The 20145-nt window shown below is 40.5% G+C and overlaps 1 protein-coding gene across 1 annotated transcript in view; it reads left to right on the top strand.

The window, feature by feature from the left end:
- The first annotated feature begins 1801 nt into the window (after nucleotides 1–1801).
- Nucleotides 1802–20145, top strand: part of COL12A1 (collagen type XII alpha 1 chain) — a 116451-nt gene continuing 98107 nt past the window's right edge. The window contains exons 1-8 of the mRNA XM_082729463.1: nucleotides 1802–2249; nucleotides 5277–5384; nucleotides 12373–12489; nucleotides 14374–14517; nucleotides 14951–15010; nucleotides 17510–17773; nucleotides 17950–18114; nucleotides 18791–18964. Of these exons, the coding sequence (XP_082585589.1) occupies nucleotides 5312–5384; nucleotides 12373–12489; nucleotides 14374–14517; nucleotides 14951–15010; nucleotides 17510–17773; nucleotides 17950–18114; nucleotides 18791–18964 (997 nt within the window). The 5' untranslated portion in view covers nucleotides 1802–2249; nucleotides 5277–5311. The remainder of the gene's footprint in view (nucleotides 2250–5276; nucleotides 5385–12372; nucleotides 12490–14373; nucleotides 14518–14950; nucleotides 15011–17509; nucleotides 17774–17949; nucleotides 18115–18790; nucleotides 18965–20145) is intronic.

The raw sequence follows: 20145 nt of genomic DNA, 5'->3' as shown, positions 1-20145 counted from the left end.
AACAACTTTGCCATCACAAATTAAAAACAAAAAGTACATAAAGAAAAACGCACGCGCGCGCGCGCACACACACACACACACACACACCTGGGTGAAATGCAAACCCCAGGCAGCCTGGGCTGGCGTGCAAGGCGATGGTTTTCCTTTTCTAGACAGTGGGCGTCGGTTTCCCAAGGGGTATCCCAGGCGGTTCCAGGCCGCTGTGGGGGCCAGGGCGTCTGCAGGGTGCAGCGCAGCGCTACCCTCTGTCCGGCCGGCGGCTGCCGGGACTTAGCTGCCTCTCGGCTCTGTCATCGAGCCCGCTACCAGCCCACGTGCGTCTGTAAGCAGGAATTTGAGTGAGGGTGCGGGTGGAGGTTTGTGCTGGACACCCGGGGTTGTGAGAGTTTGAAGGGGGAAGACTATGCGCGTGTGTGGGCTCTTTGTGAGAGCTGCCCAGCTGGACTTCGAGTGGGCCCTGTGTACTCAGGGAATGTGCAGAGGTGGAGATTCCCATTTTTTCCCGTTCCTTCCGTCCAGTCTTCTCTCTGGCTTCCTCTGGCTTTCGCTGGAGGCAGCTGTGAGTGGGGCAGAGTTGGGGGTGGGGGGCGGGAGGAGGGCGCTCAGCAAGTTCTTGTTCTAAAGGCAAGTTCAGAGGATATAGCGCCTGTTGGAGGGAAGGCCCAATTTGCAGACGTCAGATCAAACAGGGAAGAGAAGTTTACATTAGCGACAAAAACCTCCGCTTTTACTATTGGGGGCGGTCAGGTCCAGGAGAATAGCTCCCGCGTTCGCCTCTGAGCCCCCTCCTCTGTTTGGGTGGCTCAGTCTCCAGGGTTAGCCTCTGGACGTCAGGAGGCCAAAGGTACAGGGCTTGTGCTGAGGGCACAGACGTGAGTACTCTGAACTTCTCCCGGAGCCTTTTCTGATGCCACAGTGTAGGAGCCCCGCACTTCCTCCCGTGCGCCTAGTACCGTTTGGCAATCCTGAGTGCCAGGCTCGCTGCTCAGGCCAAGGAGGGTGGAGCCGAGGGGGAGGGGTTGGTAGAAAGGAGAAGATGCTCTCAGAATGTAAGCCCCCATTTGGCCTCCATCTCTTTGGCAGCTGGGGGAAACTTAATTTCATTCTTCTCCTTGACCCCAAGGGGTTTTAAAGGCAAATTAAAACCCTCCGCCGGGGTCAGCTTATGCTCAAGGTCTCTGCGGTGATTACAAGTTGTTCTCTAGCGGCTTCCTGTTCTGAGGATCCCTAGGTTTCATTGCGTCCCTCAACCTCAATCTTGGCTCAAATTAAGCCTCTCAGTTCCGTCGCAAAGCATCAGGGAAGCAAGACAGGACTGGGAAAGCCATCCATCCCGTCTCCGAGACCTGCGGGCTGCTGCTGTACGGGTTCCCAATCGCAGCTCGAAGATTGGAAAAGACAGAAGGCGCGCCGCGTGCACAGACAGTTAGTTAATGGAAACCCTGTAAATCGGTTTTAAGTGCACCCAGGACAGAGGGGGAGGAAAGTGTAGGTGGTGATGATGGGGGATGCGGCTAGGGTGGTTTGGGGTCGGTCACACGTTCTTGCAGTTCTGAATGTAAAAGAGTCGCTCCCCTCCCTCCTATTGTTCTTAATTTAGAAAAAAATAAATTCATTAAAGAAAATCGCAAGGATAGGGAAACCCGAGCTCTCCAGCCCGCCCCAAGCGGAGGAGTGAGCGGCTTCCCTTGGCAGTGAACCCGACTGCGGCTGTCCCCCTCCTGGCTTCCTCCTCCCCCTCCCTTCATCCTCCCCCCTCCCCGGCGGGGTATTGCTACTACGGGGATCGCCACCTCACGCTGAAGGAATGCTGGAAGTATGCACACGTTCCCAAAAGTAGACCTCCTTCACCGCCGGAGGAGCATACATCACCCCGTGGCAGCCGTCCACCTTCTCAGGCGTTTCGTAACCGAGTAAACTGAGAGCTGGGAACAGCCCTCTATTAAGTAGCCCGTGGCGCGGAGCCTCTTCCCACTCGACTAAGGCGAACCGTCGCAGACGCGTCCGCGCGCGGGCAGCTGCGGTCCCAGGCAGTCTCCACGGGTTCCGCAGCGTCTGCCGCACCTCTTGGGATCCTCAGCCTCTTTGCCTCCTCGGTGGCCCTGCAGCTGCCCACCTCCCGGCAGCCGCCAGGTGCTCTATTCCAGCGCAGCGCCAATTGCCTGGGCGTGCGGGGGTCACACAGGATCGGCTTCCACGACGCCGGGAAGCCGCTGTCGCCGCCGCTACCTCGGTCACCACCGCCTCAGGTTGGTCCGGCTTCTAGCCCCACACCTCGCAAAGATAATTAGGGGAACTTGTTTCTAGCCTGTTGCCCAAGCCCTTAAGGGTCGCAGGCAAGAACGGTTTGCACTCGTAAGAGTGGAGCTCTGCCCGAGATTTGCCGGGTATCCTGGGGTTCTGCGATTCCTTTTATCTTTGTGGGAGAAAGAACTGTAGTTTTTCTTAAGGGCTGTACAGGGCGGCTGTGTGCGTAAAGCACCCTGCTCATTGTTTCTATTTGCAGAGGAATTTCATGTATAGATGCTGTCGATTTCAATGAAGCGTGCCCCAGATTCTGTGGCCACCGCGTTATCTCTTGGCAATAGCTTTCCCCGGGGGTGCGGTGGTGCAGCCCCGGCGCTGGGAAGGTATTTTAGTGACGCATGGTGCGGAATTCTTTGGAGGGCTGGCTGAGTGCTCTGCAGCTCGTCGAAGCTGCGCGGGTGTGTGTGGCATCTTGAGACAGATTCCTAGTCGAGTGTTCTGGCTCTTTTGCTTTTCAAAGCATCTGAGATGGTGGGTTAATCCAGCTCTAGGGAACTCAGCCTTGGCCTTCTCAACTTCTGGAGAAAGCTCCCCTTCCTGACCTCTTCCCGAGTGCATTGGTTGAGGCCATACTAGGGCTCCGTGGAACCTCTGAAGTAGTTTCCATCCCAAATTCTACACAGTGTAAAGATCAGAGAGCTTGGAGGCGCCGGGTTCATTTATGGAGCGGAGATTCGAAGTGAGGGAGGAAAAGAGGTACCCTGACTCGAGTGTCCTTAGGGAAAGGGGACCCATAGGGGCGTTCCAAAACCCCTATCCCTCACCCCCACCCCCAAGCCTGGACTATGTGATCTAAAGTATGCTGGAGCACTGGGGGAGGATGGAGCAAGGAAGGGAATGGGCACTAAACTCGCCCTTGGCTAATGTCAAGGTCGCCGTGGGTAAGAGGAGGTAGGTGACTCGGAAGGGATCTGGAGAAACCCCACGGGGTAAGGGTACGTATTAAGTTTCTTTTTTAACTGGAATCAGGAGTTAAAGAATGGGTCTTTTCTGGCGGGGTGGGAGAGGGGGCAAGTTGGTGGAAGGAGACCAGTCCCTTAAGACCTCCCTCCGCACGCGCTCCTCCGCAAATGATTCATTTTCATTCAGGAGGGTGAAATGAGGGAATCCTCTCTGACACGTAGGGGCGGCCTCTTTCAGACATTTATGTCTGAGAATGTTCAGTGAAGCATTGAGCTAAGCATTCACATAAAGGTTTTGGCTAAAAGGAGAGTGGTTTTTTGTTTGGTTGCTTGTTTGTTTGTTTTTGGTTTTCCTTCTTCTTTTTTTAATGTATGGACGGGATGACTGGCCGGCGGGTAGGTTCGGATACCCCAGCGCAACATGATTCATTCTTGCCGCTGAGTCAGGCAGCCAATAGGTGGCGCTCTAGACCCAGACAAAAGAGCTTCCTTCCACTATTATGGTTTTTGTGAAGAGTTCAAGATTTAATAAAAAAAAGGTTGCATAGAGCTTTTTGATGGGTCGATTGTCAGCCTTTAAGTTTTCGCGAGCACGCTGCCAACTGAGTTGGAAATTACTGTAGCAAAGTTAAGGCCAGCTGATGGGAACAATGGGCCAGTCTCACCTCCTGCTTTTCACTGATGGAAGAAGAGGGTTAGAAATGTCAAACAGCTGTTAATTAGGAAGAAAGAAATCGCTGGAGCCCTTGAATCTTCAGAGCAGCGCCAACATTTTAATCTTGGCTTCATAAAAAGGACCTCTGGGCAATTTGGCACGCCTGCTCATCAGACGTTTAAAATGCAATTTACACTCAGGCAGAGGAGAGATGCTCTAATACATTGTGCCAATAATTTGGAAGGGCATGGTTGGAGCTTGTCAGTTTCTTTTCTCAAAGAGAGTTCGACCTTTGGCTCCTTTTTGGATTCCCAAACAGAACTTCGTTTTTCAAGGGGACTCATCTGTTGCTTTATAATAATTTATGTACTTCACAGTCAACTCTCTTTTTATGTTTTGCCTCTGGCAGTTTCCCAGTTCAGTTCATTGCTAGTAGCTTTTGTCTCTGAGTTGGACCTTAGAATATTTAAGAAGATTCTCTTCTGCCAACATAGACTAAACACCTACTGTGTGCTGGGAGTTACCAAAGATGAATTAGACTCTTTGTCTTTAAGGAATTAATAATCTAGGTACAGAATCCGGAAAAATCAGAATAGAACATAGTCTCATGTGGACCATATATACCTGCAATCTTCTGGAATTTGGAATCTTCTGGAATAAGTGAAGTGAAAATAAGTTAAAGGAATAAAAAATATCTTGGGAAAACAGACAAGAGTGGTTTTTTTTTTTTTTGTCTGTTCTATGGCTTGTCCTTTTTTAAAAAATTATGTATCTTAGAGTTGTTTTCCCCTCATCTTGGGTAAAAGATTTATCAGATGTGAAGACAAAGCAGCTAGCTGTCCGGTCAGGTTTCAGCTGGGACTTACATATTTCTGTATAATCCATTTCAGACCTTAAAGAGCTGCACATTTGTAGGCAGAACAAAATGAAGAAAAAAAAAAGAGAATAAAAGAGGTTTATTATACTTTTCCAAACTACCCTGAGACCACTAAAGTACAGTTACCTAAAGAGTTCAGCAGCTAGGAAAAAGCTGCCGGCCAAATAAAATCCCCAGCTGGAAGAGACATTTAGTTGAGTCAGGGATAAAGTGACCTCTGAATTAGCCATCACCAAGGCAGGATGAAGTCATGTGGGGCCTGGTAAGGCCATCACCCAGGGATGCTAAGCAGGACCAACCTCCAGGAAAACAGGACCCTCTTTAAACTTGAAATCCCTCTTAGTGCCATGATTAAACTGCAGCAGATGAACTTGACTTCCACCGCTCCACAATAGGCCTATTATACGCCAGGCTGGGCCCTGAGGTTATTAAGGCAGATCTGGTCGGGTCCTGGCCCGGCTCCAGGCTCCAGTTCTAACCTGGTGCCAGGCCTGCCCGGACCCGGTTCTGATACGGTCACTGCTTCTTCCTGCAGATCCCTTCATGTGGCTGTGAGCTTGGACGCTGAGCATGCGACCCAGGCTTCCCCCAGTGCTCGCCGCCCTGGGCGCGGCCCTGCTCCTGTCTTCCATTGAGGCAGAAGGTAAAATGCTCTTCCTTTCCCCTCCCTCAGTGACAATGCAGAACGCTAGAAAGGAAAAGACAAAGGATCTTGCCACTATTGCTTGCTCCGTTTTCCCTGTACTTCGTGTTTTCTCCGGATGTTTCTCTCCTCTCAGAGAAACACCCCCTTCTTCTGAGGTCTGTCTATTTTCCAGCTCTCAGGTCAAGCTCTTTCGTATTCTGCTTAAACCATTCCGTACAGTGCTGTGTGGTCTCCCTGCGCTTGTCCCTGCGGTGTGCTGTCCACACTGCCACCTACACTGCTGCCTTCCGAGAGGATCAGCCATCCGGGAGGGGGCGACAGCTGCACTCAGCTCTACGAACTGGACGCCTCCCGGTGCTACCCGGGAGCCCCAGAACGCGGGCAGGCTCGCTCGCATGGCTGTTCACCACCTGGTTCCGGGCTGTGACCTCGGGGACAGCATGAAATAAAGGACTCCAACAGTGCCGGCTCTGCGCCTCTGTGTGTTTTGTGGGGAGCTCAGCCGTTTAGGCGGACGGTGGAGGCGAACCAGGTGGCAACTAAACCGCCTCGGGGATGGGTGGCAAGCGGAGATCCGGACCCAGAATGGGTTCTCCTGACCCAGGGTCACTGCTTCCCTGTTTGGTTTGTGGAGCTCAGAGGAACGTGGCTCAGGCCCAGTCCGGCGAGGACAGTTCGGGTCTGCGCCAAGGTTTCCAATCCAGAAAGCAAGCGGGCGCCAGGAAGGCCAGGCTCTCCATCCTTCCCCTCTTCCCTCTCACATCAGACCTGAGTGGGTTCCGTCAGGGGCTGGGACCTGGGTGTCCTGGTCCCGAGGTCTGCAAAACGACTAAGTCCTGAAAATGAAGGACGTTTGCTAGATTTTCAACCCCACTTTATTCTTTTTATTATGTGCACTTGATGTCCTAATTTCTCAGTATTTATTTAAAAAGTTATTTCTGTGTATTAATCTAGTGAGAGCTTCTGTGTTCCTTCAAGAATCATCCGAGACCCCACAATCTAGAGTTATTGTTTGTTCTGCAAGGTAAATCAGATAATACCATAACAGACACCTTAATTTGTTTTTTTCCCAATAAAAATGTCCCAGATGGAGTTAAGGGAGGAAAGAAATGCATGGGGCAGCTGTGGGAATTCTAGGGTGGGTGGTACTTTTTTAGAGGTTGTGGGAAAGGAGAGCCCTTTCATAGCAACACTGAGATTTTTAAAAAAACTTTCTATTGTGTTTGATTTTCCACTTCAGGATGGTAGGTGCAAAAAAAAAAAAATGAAGATTAGGAAAAACAGAGAGGCTCCAAAATTTGTTACCTGCTTAGAAAAGTGACAGAAACTTGCTCCTCTTATCTGACCCCTCCTTTGTGACTGTAGAGGCTTTGCAAAGTGGTCTCTGTGAAGTAATACTCAGATGAGGTTGCCTTTAATGTTCCTCTCTATGTCGTTTTTAGGAAGGAATTTTATTTGAGGAGCTTCTGGAAGCCCTTCTAAAGATATTTTTAGATAATTCACTGAAGTGGCCTATTTATTGCCCCTTAAGAGAATAGTTATTTGAAAATCAGAAAGATTTGAGAATTATTAGGAAAAGAATTAGGTTGGAAATGATGTAAGTGGAAAAAATCAATTCTCAATTGGACAATGGCTGCTTAGCAAAGTGCAGTTAAAGAGAACATTTTGCTATTGTGTGTCAACTATACAGCAGTAATGAAAAGAAGAGAACATTTTACTATCTATGTTACTGATCATTTCCATATTTCTCGCATTTTAACTTTCCAATCTGGTGCAGCTCACTTTTGCTTCAGCTGTGTCTTTTTGTCTCCCACCTCCTTAGGGTCAGCATTTAATAATTACGTTTTATTGGAATTCATTTTTTTTGCCTTGTTTTCTAGTTTACTACTGTCAAAAATATATATATTGTAAGCCACAAAAGCACGCCACATGTGTGACTTAAAATTTTCTGGCTGTCACATTAAAAAAGGAAGAAGAAACAGGAGACATTACTCTTTATATTACATCTAACTTACCCCACTATATCCACCATGTTATCACTTCAACATGTAATCAATATAAATTTTTTTAGTGTGATATTTTACAACTTTGTACTAAGTATTTGCAATCAGACATGTATTTTCCACTTGGAGTGTGTTTTATTTTGAACTGTCCGCGTTTCAAGTGCTTAATCGCCCCATGTGGCTGGTGGCTCCTGTATTGGACAGCACAGCTTGCGTGTTCACTACCAGCTAAGTGGTCCCACGAGCTTGTGAAGGGCTACCACAATTTGTGGCCAAGGTCTTTCTGGGGATAATGACTGGAAAGAAAATTTCTTGGAAACATTGGGGGACATTTCAAAATTTCAACTGGCACCCCTGCTATGTCATTTTGAACTGAGCTGTAATGTAAAATGGCCATAGTTACTTCTCTTTCCCTTGTACAATGCCATGCTTGAACTCTAGAATTCATACTATTTTCCAACCAATTTTTATTTCCTTAACTTTGTATATGTTAAAAACAATACCTTTTTTGAAATTAATTAAAAGGTTTTAGCATACACTTTTTGTATCTCCTTTTTTTATAGTGGTACCACTCTTGTCCTGTTGTTTTCCTTCTATCTGCTTATACAAGGAACTTTATTTTTCATAATACAGTATTTTGTCTTATGGAAATGAGGGCGAAATGATTTTTTTTTTTTGCTTTAGTAGACTTTATTGGCCTTGTAACTTGGCCAGTGTTCTGTATGACCTAGAATGTATGAATCATTTTTGTTTCATGTATCATATAGTATGTTAATTGCCTTTTAGGAAACTTAATACTTAGCATTTAAAAGATTAATGGCCAGCATTCCCTGAGAATTAGACATCTTTCTAATTAACCTGGAATTTAAGTTGAACATGTCTTGTGAAAAACAGGGTTTTAAGTTTAGTAAGTTTGACTTGTATTTATAATTAATGAGGTTATTATCAATTGACCAGTGAGTTGAGGCCATTACAGACAAGTTGTAATTGTCTTGTGTCTAGGTTAGAGGCTAATTAATATGTATTTTTATAATGTGTCTATGTTTGTCTTTTTTTTTTTTTTTTGAGATTTTATTTATTTGAAAGAGAGAGATAGTGAGAGAGAGCACAAGTCAGGGGTGGGGGAGTCGGGCATGGGAGAAGGAGACTCCCCGCTGAACTGGGAGCCCAATGAGAGGCCCAGTCCTGGGACTCTGGGATCATGACCTGAGCTGAAGGCAGATGCTTAACTAACTGAGCCACCCAAATGCCCCTGTGTTTATGTTTATCTGATAATACTGTGCCATAACAGAAATTTTGGACTATAGGGGAACTTACAGATCATCTGTTCTGATTTTCTCATTTGCAAATGGGAAAATGAGGAAGAGAGGCTGAATAACTCAGTCAACTAATGTGGTTACTTCAGGTTTTCTTGTCCTGCTTTAGTACTAGGTTGCTTCTTGCTTGAAAACTGCTCAGCCCTGAAAAAGAACATGTCTTGTAATGTGTACAGAATAATCCCTCACTTGTTTAAAATGTCAACTGTTCATTTTTTATCTTACAAACACAAATGAAATGATTATATCATGGCAAAGATCATTAAACTTAGACTAGCTTTGGATGGAAGATATAAATTAATGCCAAATGCATAAAGTGAAAGCACTTTTGCATACTCCTAAAGGTTTCTGAAGGTAGAGTAATATCCTTTTCAGGGTTACCACAGAGATCAGACTAAAAGATCTTGCTAGTTCATCAAGATGATATTTGGGTAGTATGTTTTGCTTTATCTTTAACATATATGTTACCAAAACTTACTAGACCATTCTCCTCTCTGTCCATCTTTCCATCCATCCATTCATCTCTGTTGGTAAACTTCCTTTTGCTTACCATAATGAAAAAAATTGTTTTATAAAATACATATCAGGATAGATACTTTAGTTTTAAAGAAAATGGGCAAAGTTAATTTCTCAAATTCTATCCATATCTGAACTGGAATAAATCTGATAGAATAATTAATAGAATAAAAAAAATGCAAGGGTATGTATTAATAGGCACATATGTACAAATATTGCTTTGTAAAGTTAGCCATTCACTCAAATATTTCTTCTTTTTTACATTGTATGCTCTGGAGTCCGACTATGGGATCAAAGTTTTGTTGCTTATTAGCTGTATTAATCTCTCTGAATTTCACTGACTCATCTGTGAAAAGGATAACAGGGCACATTATCCTGGATCATTATGAGAAGAAAAAGAGACAATAAAGGTGACTTGTACTCTGCCTGTTGTGTAGTAGACACTCGGAAAATGGCTGGCTCTAATTATCATTCCTAAAAAGCCCCACATCCTGTCAATTTATGTAACAAAAATATCACCAGAATGCAGTTTTCATAGCATAGCTTGTTGATAAGGGAAAGCATTATTCCTAAATGGGAGTTAAAACTACTAAAGTTAGGAGTACTTAAAATTTTAGTCTTTCCGTTATCGGTCTTCAGGTATGTTATTTATTTATAATTTGAGTTCTAGTTCTCTTGGTTCAGATTCTCATTCTATGCAACTGTGGCTCTCTGCAATCATAATCCATCATAGATAGCTCAGCTCATATTTGAAATATTCTGGCATCTGCATTGTCTCAGGGTAGACACTGCTTGTGACAATGCGTTGGCAGTTGTGAATTATTTTTATGCAAAAAAAAGTTTTCAAAATTAATAAAGAAATGTTTCTCATTGATCAAGTTGACACGGGACCCTACTCACACCTGCCTTGTTATCTTTTCTTGTGAAATGAACAAGCAAAAAACATACAAATGGAGTGGCAAGCCTGGAAGGTTTTACATGTGATACAAAGTGGAAAAGTGGAGTGGGCTCTCAGTTGTACACATGCTACTTGGCCATTCTTTCCTGCTTTTGATTCCCAAGTACCACATCTGACTTTCTATGAACACCTTAAAATCCTCTGAAATGTTAAAGACTTTTCCCAACAGTCAATTTTTCAGTTTTTCTGGAATCCTGGTCATTTGGACACCAACAAGGTGGGCCGCTGCTGCCCTTCAGCAGTTTTAACCTAATGTCCGCTGCTTCAGGTCAATTTCCTTGCAAGGTTGGTGGTACTGTTTTTCCATGTACTGATTTTTTTTTTAAAAGCATGCTCAGGCCAGTTGTGTCTGCCTTTGCATTAAATTTGTCCTGAGCCATTGCTACTGGAACAATATTTTATAATGATATTCTTAATACCTCTTGTTCTATTAACATTTGTTGCATGCTTGTTATACTAAGTGATGACTCCAGCTAAACCTTGCAATATGATTACAGACAACAGAATGTTGAATAATTAAGCTATGCATGTAGATTAATAGTCTAATCTCACTGCCTGTGTATGGATAGTAAGAAAATAACATTCATTTCGTGGCTAGTATATCCAACGAAAATAAGAAGCCATCTCCTACAGTCGGAAGCATCAGTTCTTCAAAGCAAATGTTTGCTTACTTAATTTGTTTTATTTCCATTTAAATGTGCTATTAATATTACAGAGATCCCTAACCCCAGTTAAATTCTGTGACTCGCGTCTCAACGCTACCACTGTATTTCAATTGACATCTATGAAAACCTAAAAGGAGATCGTAATCCCTCAAAAGAGATGCAAAGAATCTGACTCACAAGGAACACTTTCAGACTTAAATACTTTAAGAAGAGGATGGCTGCTAGTCATCTTTCTTTGTTGACCTACTTCAAGGGTAATCATTTATAACACATTGACCATGCACTGACAGTGAGTCAGTACAATGCTGCATGAAGAGGCATGAACATTGCAGAGAGAATATCATTATAAAATATCTCTGAAACGTCTTTGTGTAATGACTATTGTACATGGAGGCTTTCGTTCATTGTGGGAAACTAAAAACAAGTCAACATTTCATTGACACATGCATGAAGCTGTATAATTTTGTATGTAAACTATTTCTTTCTGTACTTTTCAAGTATTCCTGTCATTGACTTCTCCAAGTTTTTATGCACAGTCATGTCTTTAGATCACTGATCCTTCTTCACTGTTTTCTTTAAGTTCTGTAAATAAATGTCCATAAACATATGGTTTGATGTTGTCTTTTCATAATTAACCATTGTTTTGTAAAGGACCATACTGGCATTTTAATCTAAAATGCCATTTCTAGTATGGAGTATACCTGCTGCAAAGGAAAATAACAGTGTGGGTTTACACCTGGCAAACATACAGCAAGCATATTGGTGTAAACAGGCAGAATATTAGTTTTATAAACAACTGTTTACATATAATTTTTATATATTTATAAATTAACAGACCTTATTACCATTTTTGAATATTTGTCCATGTGAACATTTGTCCATGTAATATACATTTAAATGTATATTTTCTTGTGCAACATAACAGTGCTAAATTTCCCATGACTTCTCTCTTTCATTAAATTTCATCTCTGCACAGACTGAGATCTATCAAACAAAAATTATGCACAACAATGATGCAGAGAATCAAAAACATCAGTGATTCTTTTCCATATTTTGGGAAAAATACTACTATGTCAATGTTCTAAATTAACTTCTATGGTTATAAGCAGGTTGTGATTTGGCATGCTTGTTCAAAATGCTCTCCGCATGTATTGAGATCCCTTTAATTGTTATGTGAATTGTTTGCATATGTGGTTATTATCTGTGATTTCATTGTACTTGTATGTACTTGTATCCAAATATGTTTCTATTATGCTTGATTTTGCTGGCCATCCTTGGATGACCTAGCAACTCAAGAATCAAAAGTGTTTTGTGCTGTCTTCTATAATATGTATACTCTCTGATGTTTTGTCATATCTTGTCAGCTTTTAATTTTATTCTTATCCAACAAGATATCTTTTATATTTGTTGGAAACAAATTTATGCAAAGACAATTTTAGTAAGCTTTGCTCAACACAATTCTTTATTGATTAAATTGAAAATTTGTGAATTGGAAAATATATTTGATCTCAACTCTCTCTTTTGCAGTTGACCCACCTTCAGACTTGAATTTTAAAATAATAGATGAAAATACTGTTCATATGTCATGGGCAAGACCAGCTGATCCAATTGTGGGTTACAGAATAACAGTGGACCCTACAACAGGTAAGTTTTGAGATGTTGGGGTTTTAAAACAGAGACATCAAAGATGATATAATCCAGTCTTCTCTCCTCCTTCCATTTCATTATGAGAAAGCTGATATTTAGAAAACCTTAGGAATTCAACCAATGTCACCAGATATTTGGTAAACTCAGGTCTCCAGATTTCCAGCCTAGTACTCATTATTATATTTTTGTAGTAGTGAGTTTTATTAAAATGGTTCATTGTGCTAAGCTGCTGTTATTAAAAGTGGACTTTTTTTTTTTTTTTTTTGCCTGGTCAGAATATTGCTTGTAATATTTGATTTTATAAAATAGGATTTTCACTTCTTGATATTCTTCTTGAATTAGTCTTTTCAATATTTAAAGTGTCAAGTGATGAAGTGAGTTGTAATTCCTTACCCAGTCTCCTGCACATTTCAGTATTCAGGAAACATTCTGGAATATGGAATAATGGTTAGCTGCCATAATGGAAGACAGGAATTTACTTTGGCAAGGTGGATTCCACAGATCCTGAGCTAAGAGTCTTTGAAAAACAACAACAACAAAACACCTTGTTTTGGTTGTTCTCAGGAGTTATCTTTAAGTGTTTATGATGTTGCCCAAGTGTGGAAAACTAATCTCTGTTGATTAACTTTCAGTTTTAACATGGAAAGGGAAAATAACCATTTCCACTAACACTGGTCAGGTGGTAGGAATAAGTCTTATCTGGCCGATAATAGAGAGGGATGAGGTCAGTATAATTTATCACTATGGCCTCTAAAAATACTAATGATTTAAAATGCTAATTTCTCACAGAACTGGGAAAAAATTTTTAATAGGATCTGGGAACTTAAGGGGTCAACAATTTACTTTTTCTTCTTTGAATCTTTTCTCCCCAAATGTACTTGCAGTTAACTCATTCGTTTATTCCAAAGCAATAAAGCTGTTGAAAAACAGTTCTATTGGTTTCCACGTAATGGGAATTCCTGACTTCTGTACTCTGCAAACTGGCACTGAGACCACCCAGCCTAGCAGAGCCCTGGTATCTTGTCCTTTGGGGGCCTGGTTGGTTCTGCATGCTCCACACTTAAACCAGGACTGTTTCTTGGGGTTCTATTATACTACCTGTTACTTCTTTTGATTATTTCTGTTTTGATGAAAATATAATAAAATTAAAAATCCTAGAAGGTTCTTAGTCCCTAGGAAATACTGTTTCCTGATTGAATTAAGAATGAACATACTCTGGTCAGGTGGTAGGAAGTAGAGGGGAGTACATAACTGTCAGTATATAAGTACATACCCAGTACATGGTATTTTGAAATGTTTGATATTTAGTTAAGTCAACTGAGAGGACTGTGGCTACCTATTAATATATACAACCTTTTGAGGATGGAGAATGCATTGTCCAGACTGCTTCCCACTACAGCTTAATTTCAGCTTATGGTGTTTGTTGTTCTTGAGTTGATTTTCATCCCCTAATAACCTTTCTTCGCTCTTCTCCAGGACATAATTTAAAATTAAGTTATTTTCTGGGGTTTTTTGGGTCTCATTTATGAGATAATTTTGTTATCTACCATTTACCTTCAGAAACAATGGGAAATTTTGGTTTGATATTCTGATGTATCTTTATCCCAGAGGAAACCTTGAGTCCTCAAACAAATATTGAATATGATTATCATTAAGTAAAGTCCATTTATGGACATTTATGCCAGTCCATTTATAGAATTTCAAAGTTTTGGTTTCAGAAGAGAGAAGAAGATAATGGAGATAGTGTTTGGATGTTCTGAAAAAATGTATATATATTTAGTTTTTTAGATTTTGAGTATATCTGGGAATGATATTATATTGTGTCATGTTATATGTGAAAGATAGTTTATTCCATTCATATTTTCCTTTCTCTATTTCCAGATGGGCCCACTAAAGAATTTACCCTTGCAGCTAGTACCACTGAAACTTTATTATCAGACCTTATACCTGAAATAGAGTATGTGGTGACAATTACTTCATATGATGAAGTAGAGGAAAGTGTACCTGTTATAGGACAACTAACAAGTAAGCACACATATAAAGTACCTTTATGCTTTTAATTTTGCTGGAGACATCTCCAGCTTTCAGATTTAATCTATTATGCAGAGTTGCTTTGTATCAGTATTAAATATTCTTCCTATGAACCTAGGTATTTGTGGATGTAAATAATTCATTCTTGATTTACAACCCTAGTCTTTGGAAGCAGCAGGAACATTATGAGCGAAAACTATTAAAAACATTAAACTTTGCCAGCCTACAATATCACTGTCTTTTTGAAATACAGCTAAAACCTCACCAAAAGTAATTTGTAAGGCATGGCTTATTTGGCAGTATTCTCTGAGCAGCTGGGCATGGATCATACGTTTGAAAGACAGTAGTGGGAAAACAACATATTTATATTTTTAGGAAGTATTTGTACAGGTTCATTTCTTTTTGTAATAATCAAGTTTTGACTCAGTTCAAACAGGTGGTCCGACAAAGCCAGGTGAGAAGAAACCTGGAAAACCAGAGATACAAAGTAAGTATTTCCCTTAATATTTTTGCTTGGATTTATAGAAGTAACAAATGTAATGTAAAGGAGATGTTCCAAGTATATGCATACTTTGATTTTATTCCTATATTAACTTCTATAGGTGTTATCTAGAAGTAATATGGGCAATATAATAGTAATATCTGACAAAACAGGTTGTACTACCTACATTTTGAGTTTCTAGTCAGTTTTTCATTCCATTTAGTAAGTATTCATTATACTGGGAGTAAACTGTATATTGGTGTGTATCCACCTTTTTTTTTGTGTTTGTTTGTTTATTTGTTTGTTTTGGTAGGATTTTGGCAGTAGGTGAAAAACAAAGCTCACCACTAGACTTAACTCATTTCTCAAAGACAAACGAATAGAAATAGGGCTATATGGGGAATATAAAGCTAGAATACCAGAGAGATGCCCTCCTTATGTTTGAAGAATTTCTTGCCATGGAAATATATTCCCAAATCTCTGGTTGTGTTATGCTCACCTCTAGAGTATTTGCATGCCTTTCATTGATGTCAGTGTCACCATTTCCAGTGTCTGTGTAAGACAGCTCTAGTAACATGTGGGTCTTCACATATCTAAAGGATATATACATTTTTCAGAGAGGATGTTGGGGAGCTGGTGTCTGGGACTCAGTGGGGTGAGAGATGGAAGTGGAGCCTTATCCAGTTTAAAACAACTCCCCTGGTCATTCTGATACATTCTTGCACCACCTCTATTGTTATTTCACCCCCACAAAGAATCATGGAGACAAATTAGAAAAGAAAAAGTCACGAAAAACAACAAATTAGAAAAGAAAAAGTCACGAAAAACAACGCTGTCCACAGTGTTCTTTGTAATATACAGTTGGGAGCCCAACCCCAAACAAAATAAGATACCCAATGATCCTTGGTGCACTCATAACCAAACAAAAGGAATTTTATTCAGTCTAGTTTTGGCAATTTCTAGCCTCCTTTGTGTTCTATTGTTTTGTCTGACTTCCTGGGAAACCCTTAAGGGGTTTCTTGGACTTCTAATTTGCTACTTATAAAAGTTGGATTTATGACCAGGAGGACAGCAAAAGGATTTGAATACAAAGTCCCCTTTACCTAGAATTTTTCCTTACAAATGCCTGTTCATCATTCTTTCTGATATCTAATAATCTACAATGAACTTTGTAGTAGTTATAATGCTAATATTTTTCCTGAACCATCAATATTTATTTTAAATCAAAGCATCATAGCAAATATTGACCAATCAATAGACTTAAATGGGCCCATTAAATGGTATGCAAAAATTATTTAAGCACACAACTTGTATTTAGCTCCAAAATTTTCCAAGACCCTTTCCTTCTCTTTGTAGCCAAGTATTTCTTTTGTTATTCACCAGCTGAATTACAAGGATGAAAACATCTTCAGAAAATTCACTTTGTGTTGCCTTTCAAATACAGATTTTCATGAAAATCAGCCTGTTTTCATTCTGACCGCAGAGAAAAGGAAAGACACAGGTGTTCATTTATAAAAGCCAGTCATTGCATTTAAGTAATTTAAAGATATAATGTGCCTTTTTTACTTTTGAACTGAAATGTTTTTCTATTCTTTGTTTTGTAAAAGTAGGTTTTAGGTGTCAAATTTAAATACACTGGTAATTAGGACAATAAGATATTTTGACTATCTTGTATCATATTTATACTTCTTTTTACATCTTTTTTTTTAAAAGATTTTATTTATTTATTTGAGAGAGAGAGTGAGAGAGCAGGATCTGGTGGGAGAGGTTGGGGGGAGCAGAGAGAGAGGGAGAAGCAGACTCCTTATTGAGCAGGGAGCCCAATGCTCCATTCTGGGTCCCAGGACTCTGGGATCATGACCAGAGCTGAAGGTAGAAGGTTAAATGACTGAGCTGCCCACGTGCCCCTATGCTTCTTTTTACTTCTGTTAGATTCTATTAACCCTTTAGACTAAGTCACTGCAAACTTTAGACAATTGCGCTCTAAAATGCAGAATTTTAAAAGATTTTCCCTCTCCTTCTGCTTAACTACATCTGCTTGAATAAGACAGCAATTGTTTTGTATTTATTGCTAAATACCAAGGAATGAAGACACTGCTTATTTTGTATGTATCCCAGATGTTTTGTGTAATTTGTACTTGGAGAGAAAAGGAAAAGGATGTCGTTTATAAAAATAGGTTGATAGGATGAATACTTCAGTCACATGTTCTTGGAGAGTAGGTCATGTATTTATTTATCTCTTCTTGCATAAAGTCTTATATACTAATTATGAGCCATATTGTTCCATAAATCCATCTTAGTGAAGGCACTGAAAATGCTTCTGTGTTTGTTAATAAAATGATATATTCTTTTGTGCATATCAGTTGTGGGTGAAGAACAATGTGAATATGTTCTAATGAACAAAATGATTTAAGGAGACCATAGTTTTTCAATGTTAGTTTGTATTTGTTAAGGATGGACAGAGTTAAGAATACATCATTTAAAAATATATCAAATGTATTTCAGAATGCTCTGTCAGTGCCTGGACTGATCTAGTGTTCCTCGTGGATGGCTCATGGAGTGTGGGAAGAAATAATTTTAAATACATTCTAGACTTTATTGGTGCTCTTGTGTCTGCTTTTGACATTGGGGAAGAGAAGACAAGGGTTGGAGTTGTTCAGTACAGCTCTGATACCAGGACTGAATTTAACTTAAATCAGTACTACCAAAGGGATGAGCTTCTGGCTGCAATTAAAAGAATTCCATACAAAGGTGGCAACACAATGACAGGTATGATTTTACAAATTTTGTTATTGTTGAAAATAAATGAAATAGCTGTATGGGAAAGAAATTGTGCATTGCACAATTTTAACATGCTAAATAATTTTGAGAATAATCACATGGTTTTTGACTTTGGCAAAATATTATAGTAAGGAGTGAACGAACATGTTTCTTTTTCACTTCAGGGGATGCCATTGATTACTTAATTAAAAATACTTTCACGGAATCTGCTGGAGCAAGAGTTGGCTTTCCTAAAGTGGCAATTATTATTACGGATGGCAAATCCCAGGATGAAGTGGAAATCCCAGCAAGAGAGCTTCGAAATATTGGGGTTGAAGTTTTCTCTTTGGGTAGGTCACATTTGGTTAAGTATTTTTGCTCTCGACATACTCAATAATTAATGCTTATGAAGAAGAAAGGTACATTCCTTAAAGAAAGATGCTATTAGAAGTGTTTAGTGCATTTCATAGTGTAGTGTTAAACCATGTCATCTTTTGAATAAAAATTCTGCTTATGTATTTCTCTTAATACATAGCTCCCTTAGCCTATGCATTGTGAGGTGGTATTCATATTTTTGCCAGCCCTCTCCTTTTCAAAGAATGCTGGACCAATGATTCTAATAAAGATCCTCCTTGTATTATCATTAAGTGCTTTTTTAGATGTGTTTCCTGTATTATGTAATACTTGAAGAATTTGGAGGGTTCCAGGTCATTCAGGACTCTGGAAGAAAAAAAAGTATTATCTTTACAGATGGCAGAGGCAAATGATGGCAGGGTTGAGATGAGAGCCTGCTCTGTTTTATTAACCGTTCATTTTCCTTTCTGGCCAGCCACTTTCTATGAAATTATAAAATGACTTTGTCATTTGAACAATCGCACGTTCGTTATGAAGCCAAGCAATTCTGATTTATGACTACGTAAGGATTTACAAATGGCTTTACTTTTGAAGGACTGAGAAGGCAAAGAACTTCCCTACTTCAGCACATTTTTCTTTCCAATATATATCCTTGTCCTTTTGTTTTTGAAGGCATTAAAGCTGCAGATGCAAAAGAACTCAAACAAATCGCCTCCACGCCTTCATTAAACCATGTTTTCAATGTGGCCAACTTTGATGCAATTGTGGATATTCAGAATGAGATCATCTCCCAGGTGTGCTCTGGTGTTGACGAACAACTTGGTGAATTGGTTAGTGGAGAAGAAGGTGAGTGAATGGTTCAGTGTTTCCCTGTGTTTGCCTTTTCCATTATTTGGTAGCATTTATAGCTTTACAGGTATTCTAAAAGTAGGGACATTTACTCAAACACATCTGGTGATTCTCCAGGTGTATACTCCATCATATGGCTTTTTAGTAACGCAACTTATCATTTGCATTGTTCCCCCTCCCTCGGCAGAACATGAAGTAAAACATTTATATCATTATAAAGTTCTTAAAAATCATTTTTGGACACGTTTGACTTGTTCTTTTTCTCTGCGACGATTTTGTGCACGTTGAATGTCCATAATTATGTTCTCCATGTACTTGCTTTAATGGCCTTACACTCTGAAGTAAGCAATGACAGGCTGGGCAGACATGTATCTTAACATTCAGCAACATCAACTAGTGAGAAACAGTGTTCTCTCACTGGTGAAACAAAAGGGTTTTCTATCATCATTTTCTGCATGTTTTCAAAGTTTTAAAAAAATACTTCAAGGATCAGTCAGTTTGATCCTTCCACATCTGGAAAATCTTCCCATTTTTATCAGTTATTGCTTCTAAATACATGGGAGAAAGAAAAGACATTTCAGAGGACATTTCATAAACATCCTTTTGGCCATTAAAAAGTCACAATTTCCATGATTGTTCTTCTCTTAGCCTGAGAATTGACAAGGGATTAAAGATAAGTTCTAAATAGCTACTTCTTCAGTCTTATAAACTCTTTAATCTCCAAACCCCAAGTATTTTGGCAACATCTGAGGGCTGTAGTTCTGTTTCAGAACCCCTTCTCATTACTTCATGGGCTCCAAGCCTCTTTCTTTTGTTTTACTGCCTAATGTCTGATTCTTTTGCTCTATGTGATTACAAAATTGATCCCCTCACCCCACTTTCTCACGATTAACCTCTCTTTACTTAGTTTTTTAAACATTCTAATGCTGCCCTGTCTTCCCTGGGGTGCATGTGTGAGATAGACCAAATGTCTATCCTGCCACTGTTTGAACGTGGCTTGCATAGGGCATGGGGCTGCTTTGCAGGTGTTCACTGTGCTCCTTGGGGCTTCTCTTCCTTCCTGGTTTGGTCCGCGGCTTTATCTCTGTGTCACTCAGAAGTTTTGGCCAAACATCCAGTTGGCACATCTGTTGTTTCTCCCTGCTCCCCACCACTTGTCACTTTTTAGAAATCATTTT

The sequence above is a fragment of the Mustela nivalis genome, assembly GCF_964662115.1.
Source record: "Mustela nivalis genome assembly, chromosome: 5".
Taxonomy (NCBI): domain Eukaryota; kingdom Metazoa; phylum Chordata; class Mammalia; order Carnivora; family Mustelidae; genus Mustela; species Mustela nivalis.
The sequence above is the reverse complement of the archived record's forward strand: the minus strand, read 5'-3'. Positions and strand labels throughout refer to the sequence as shown.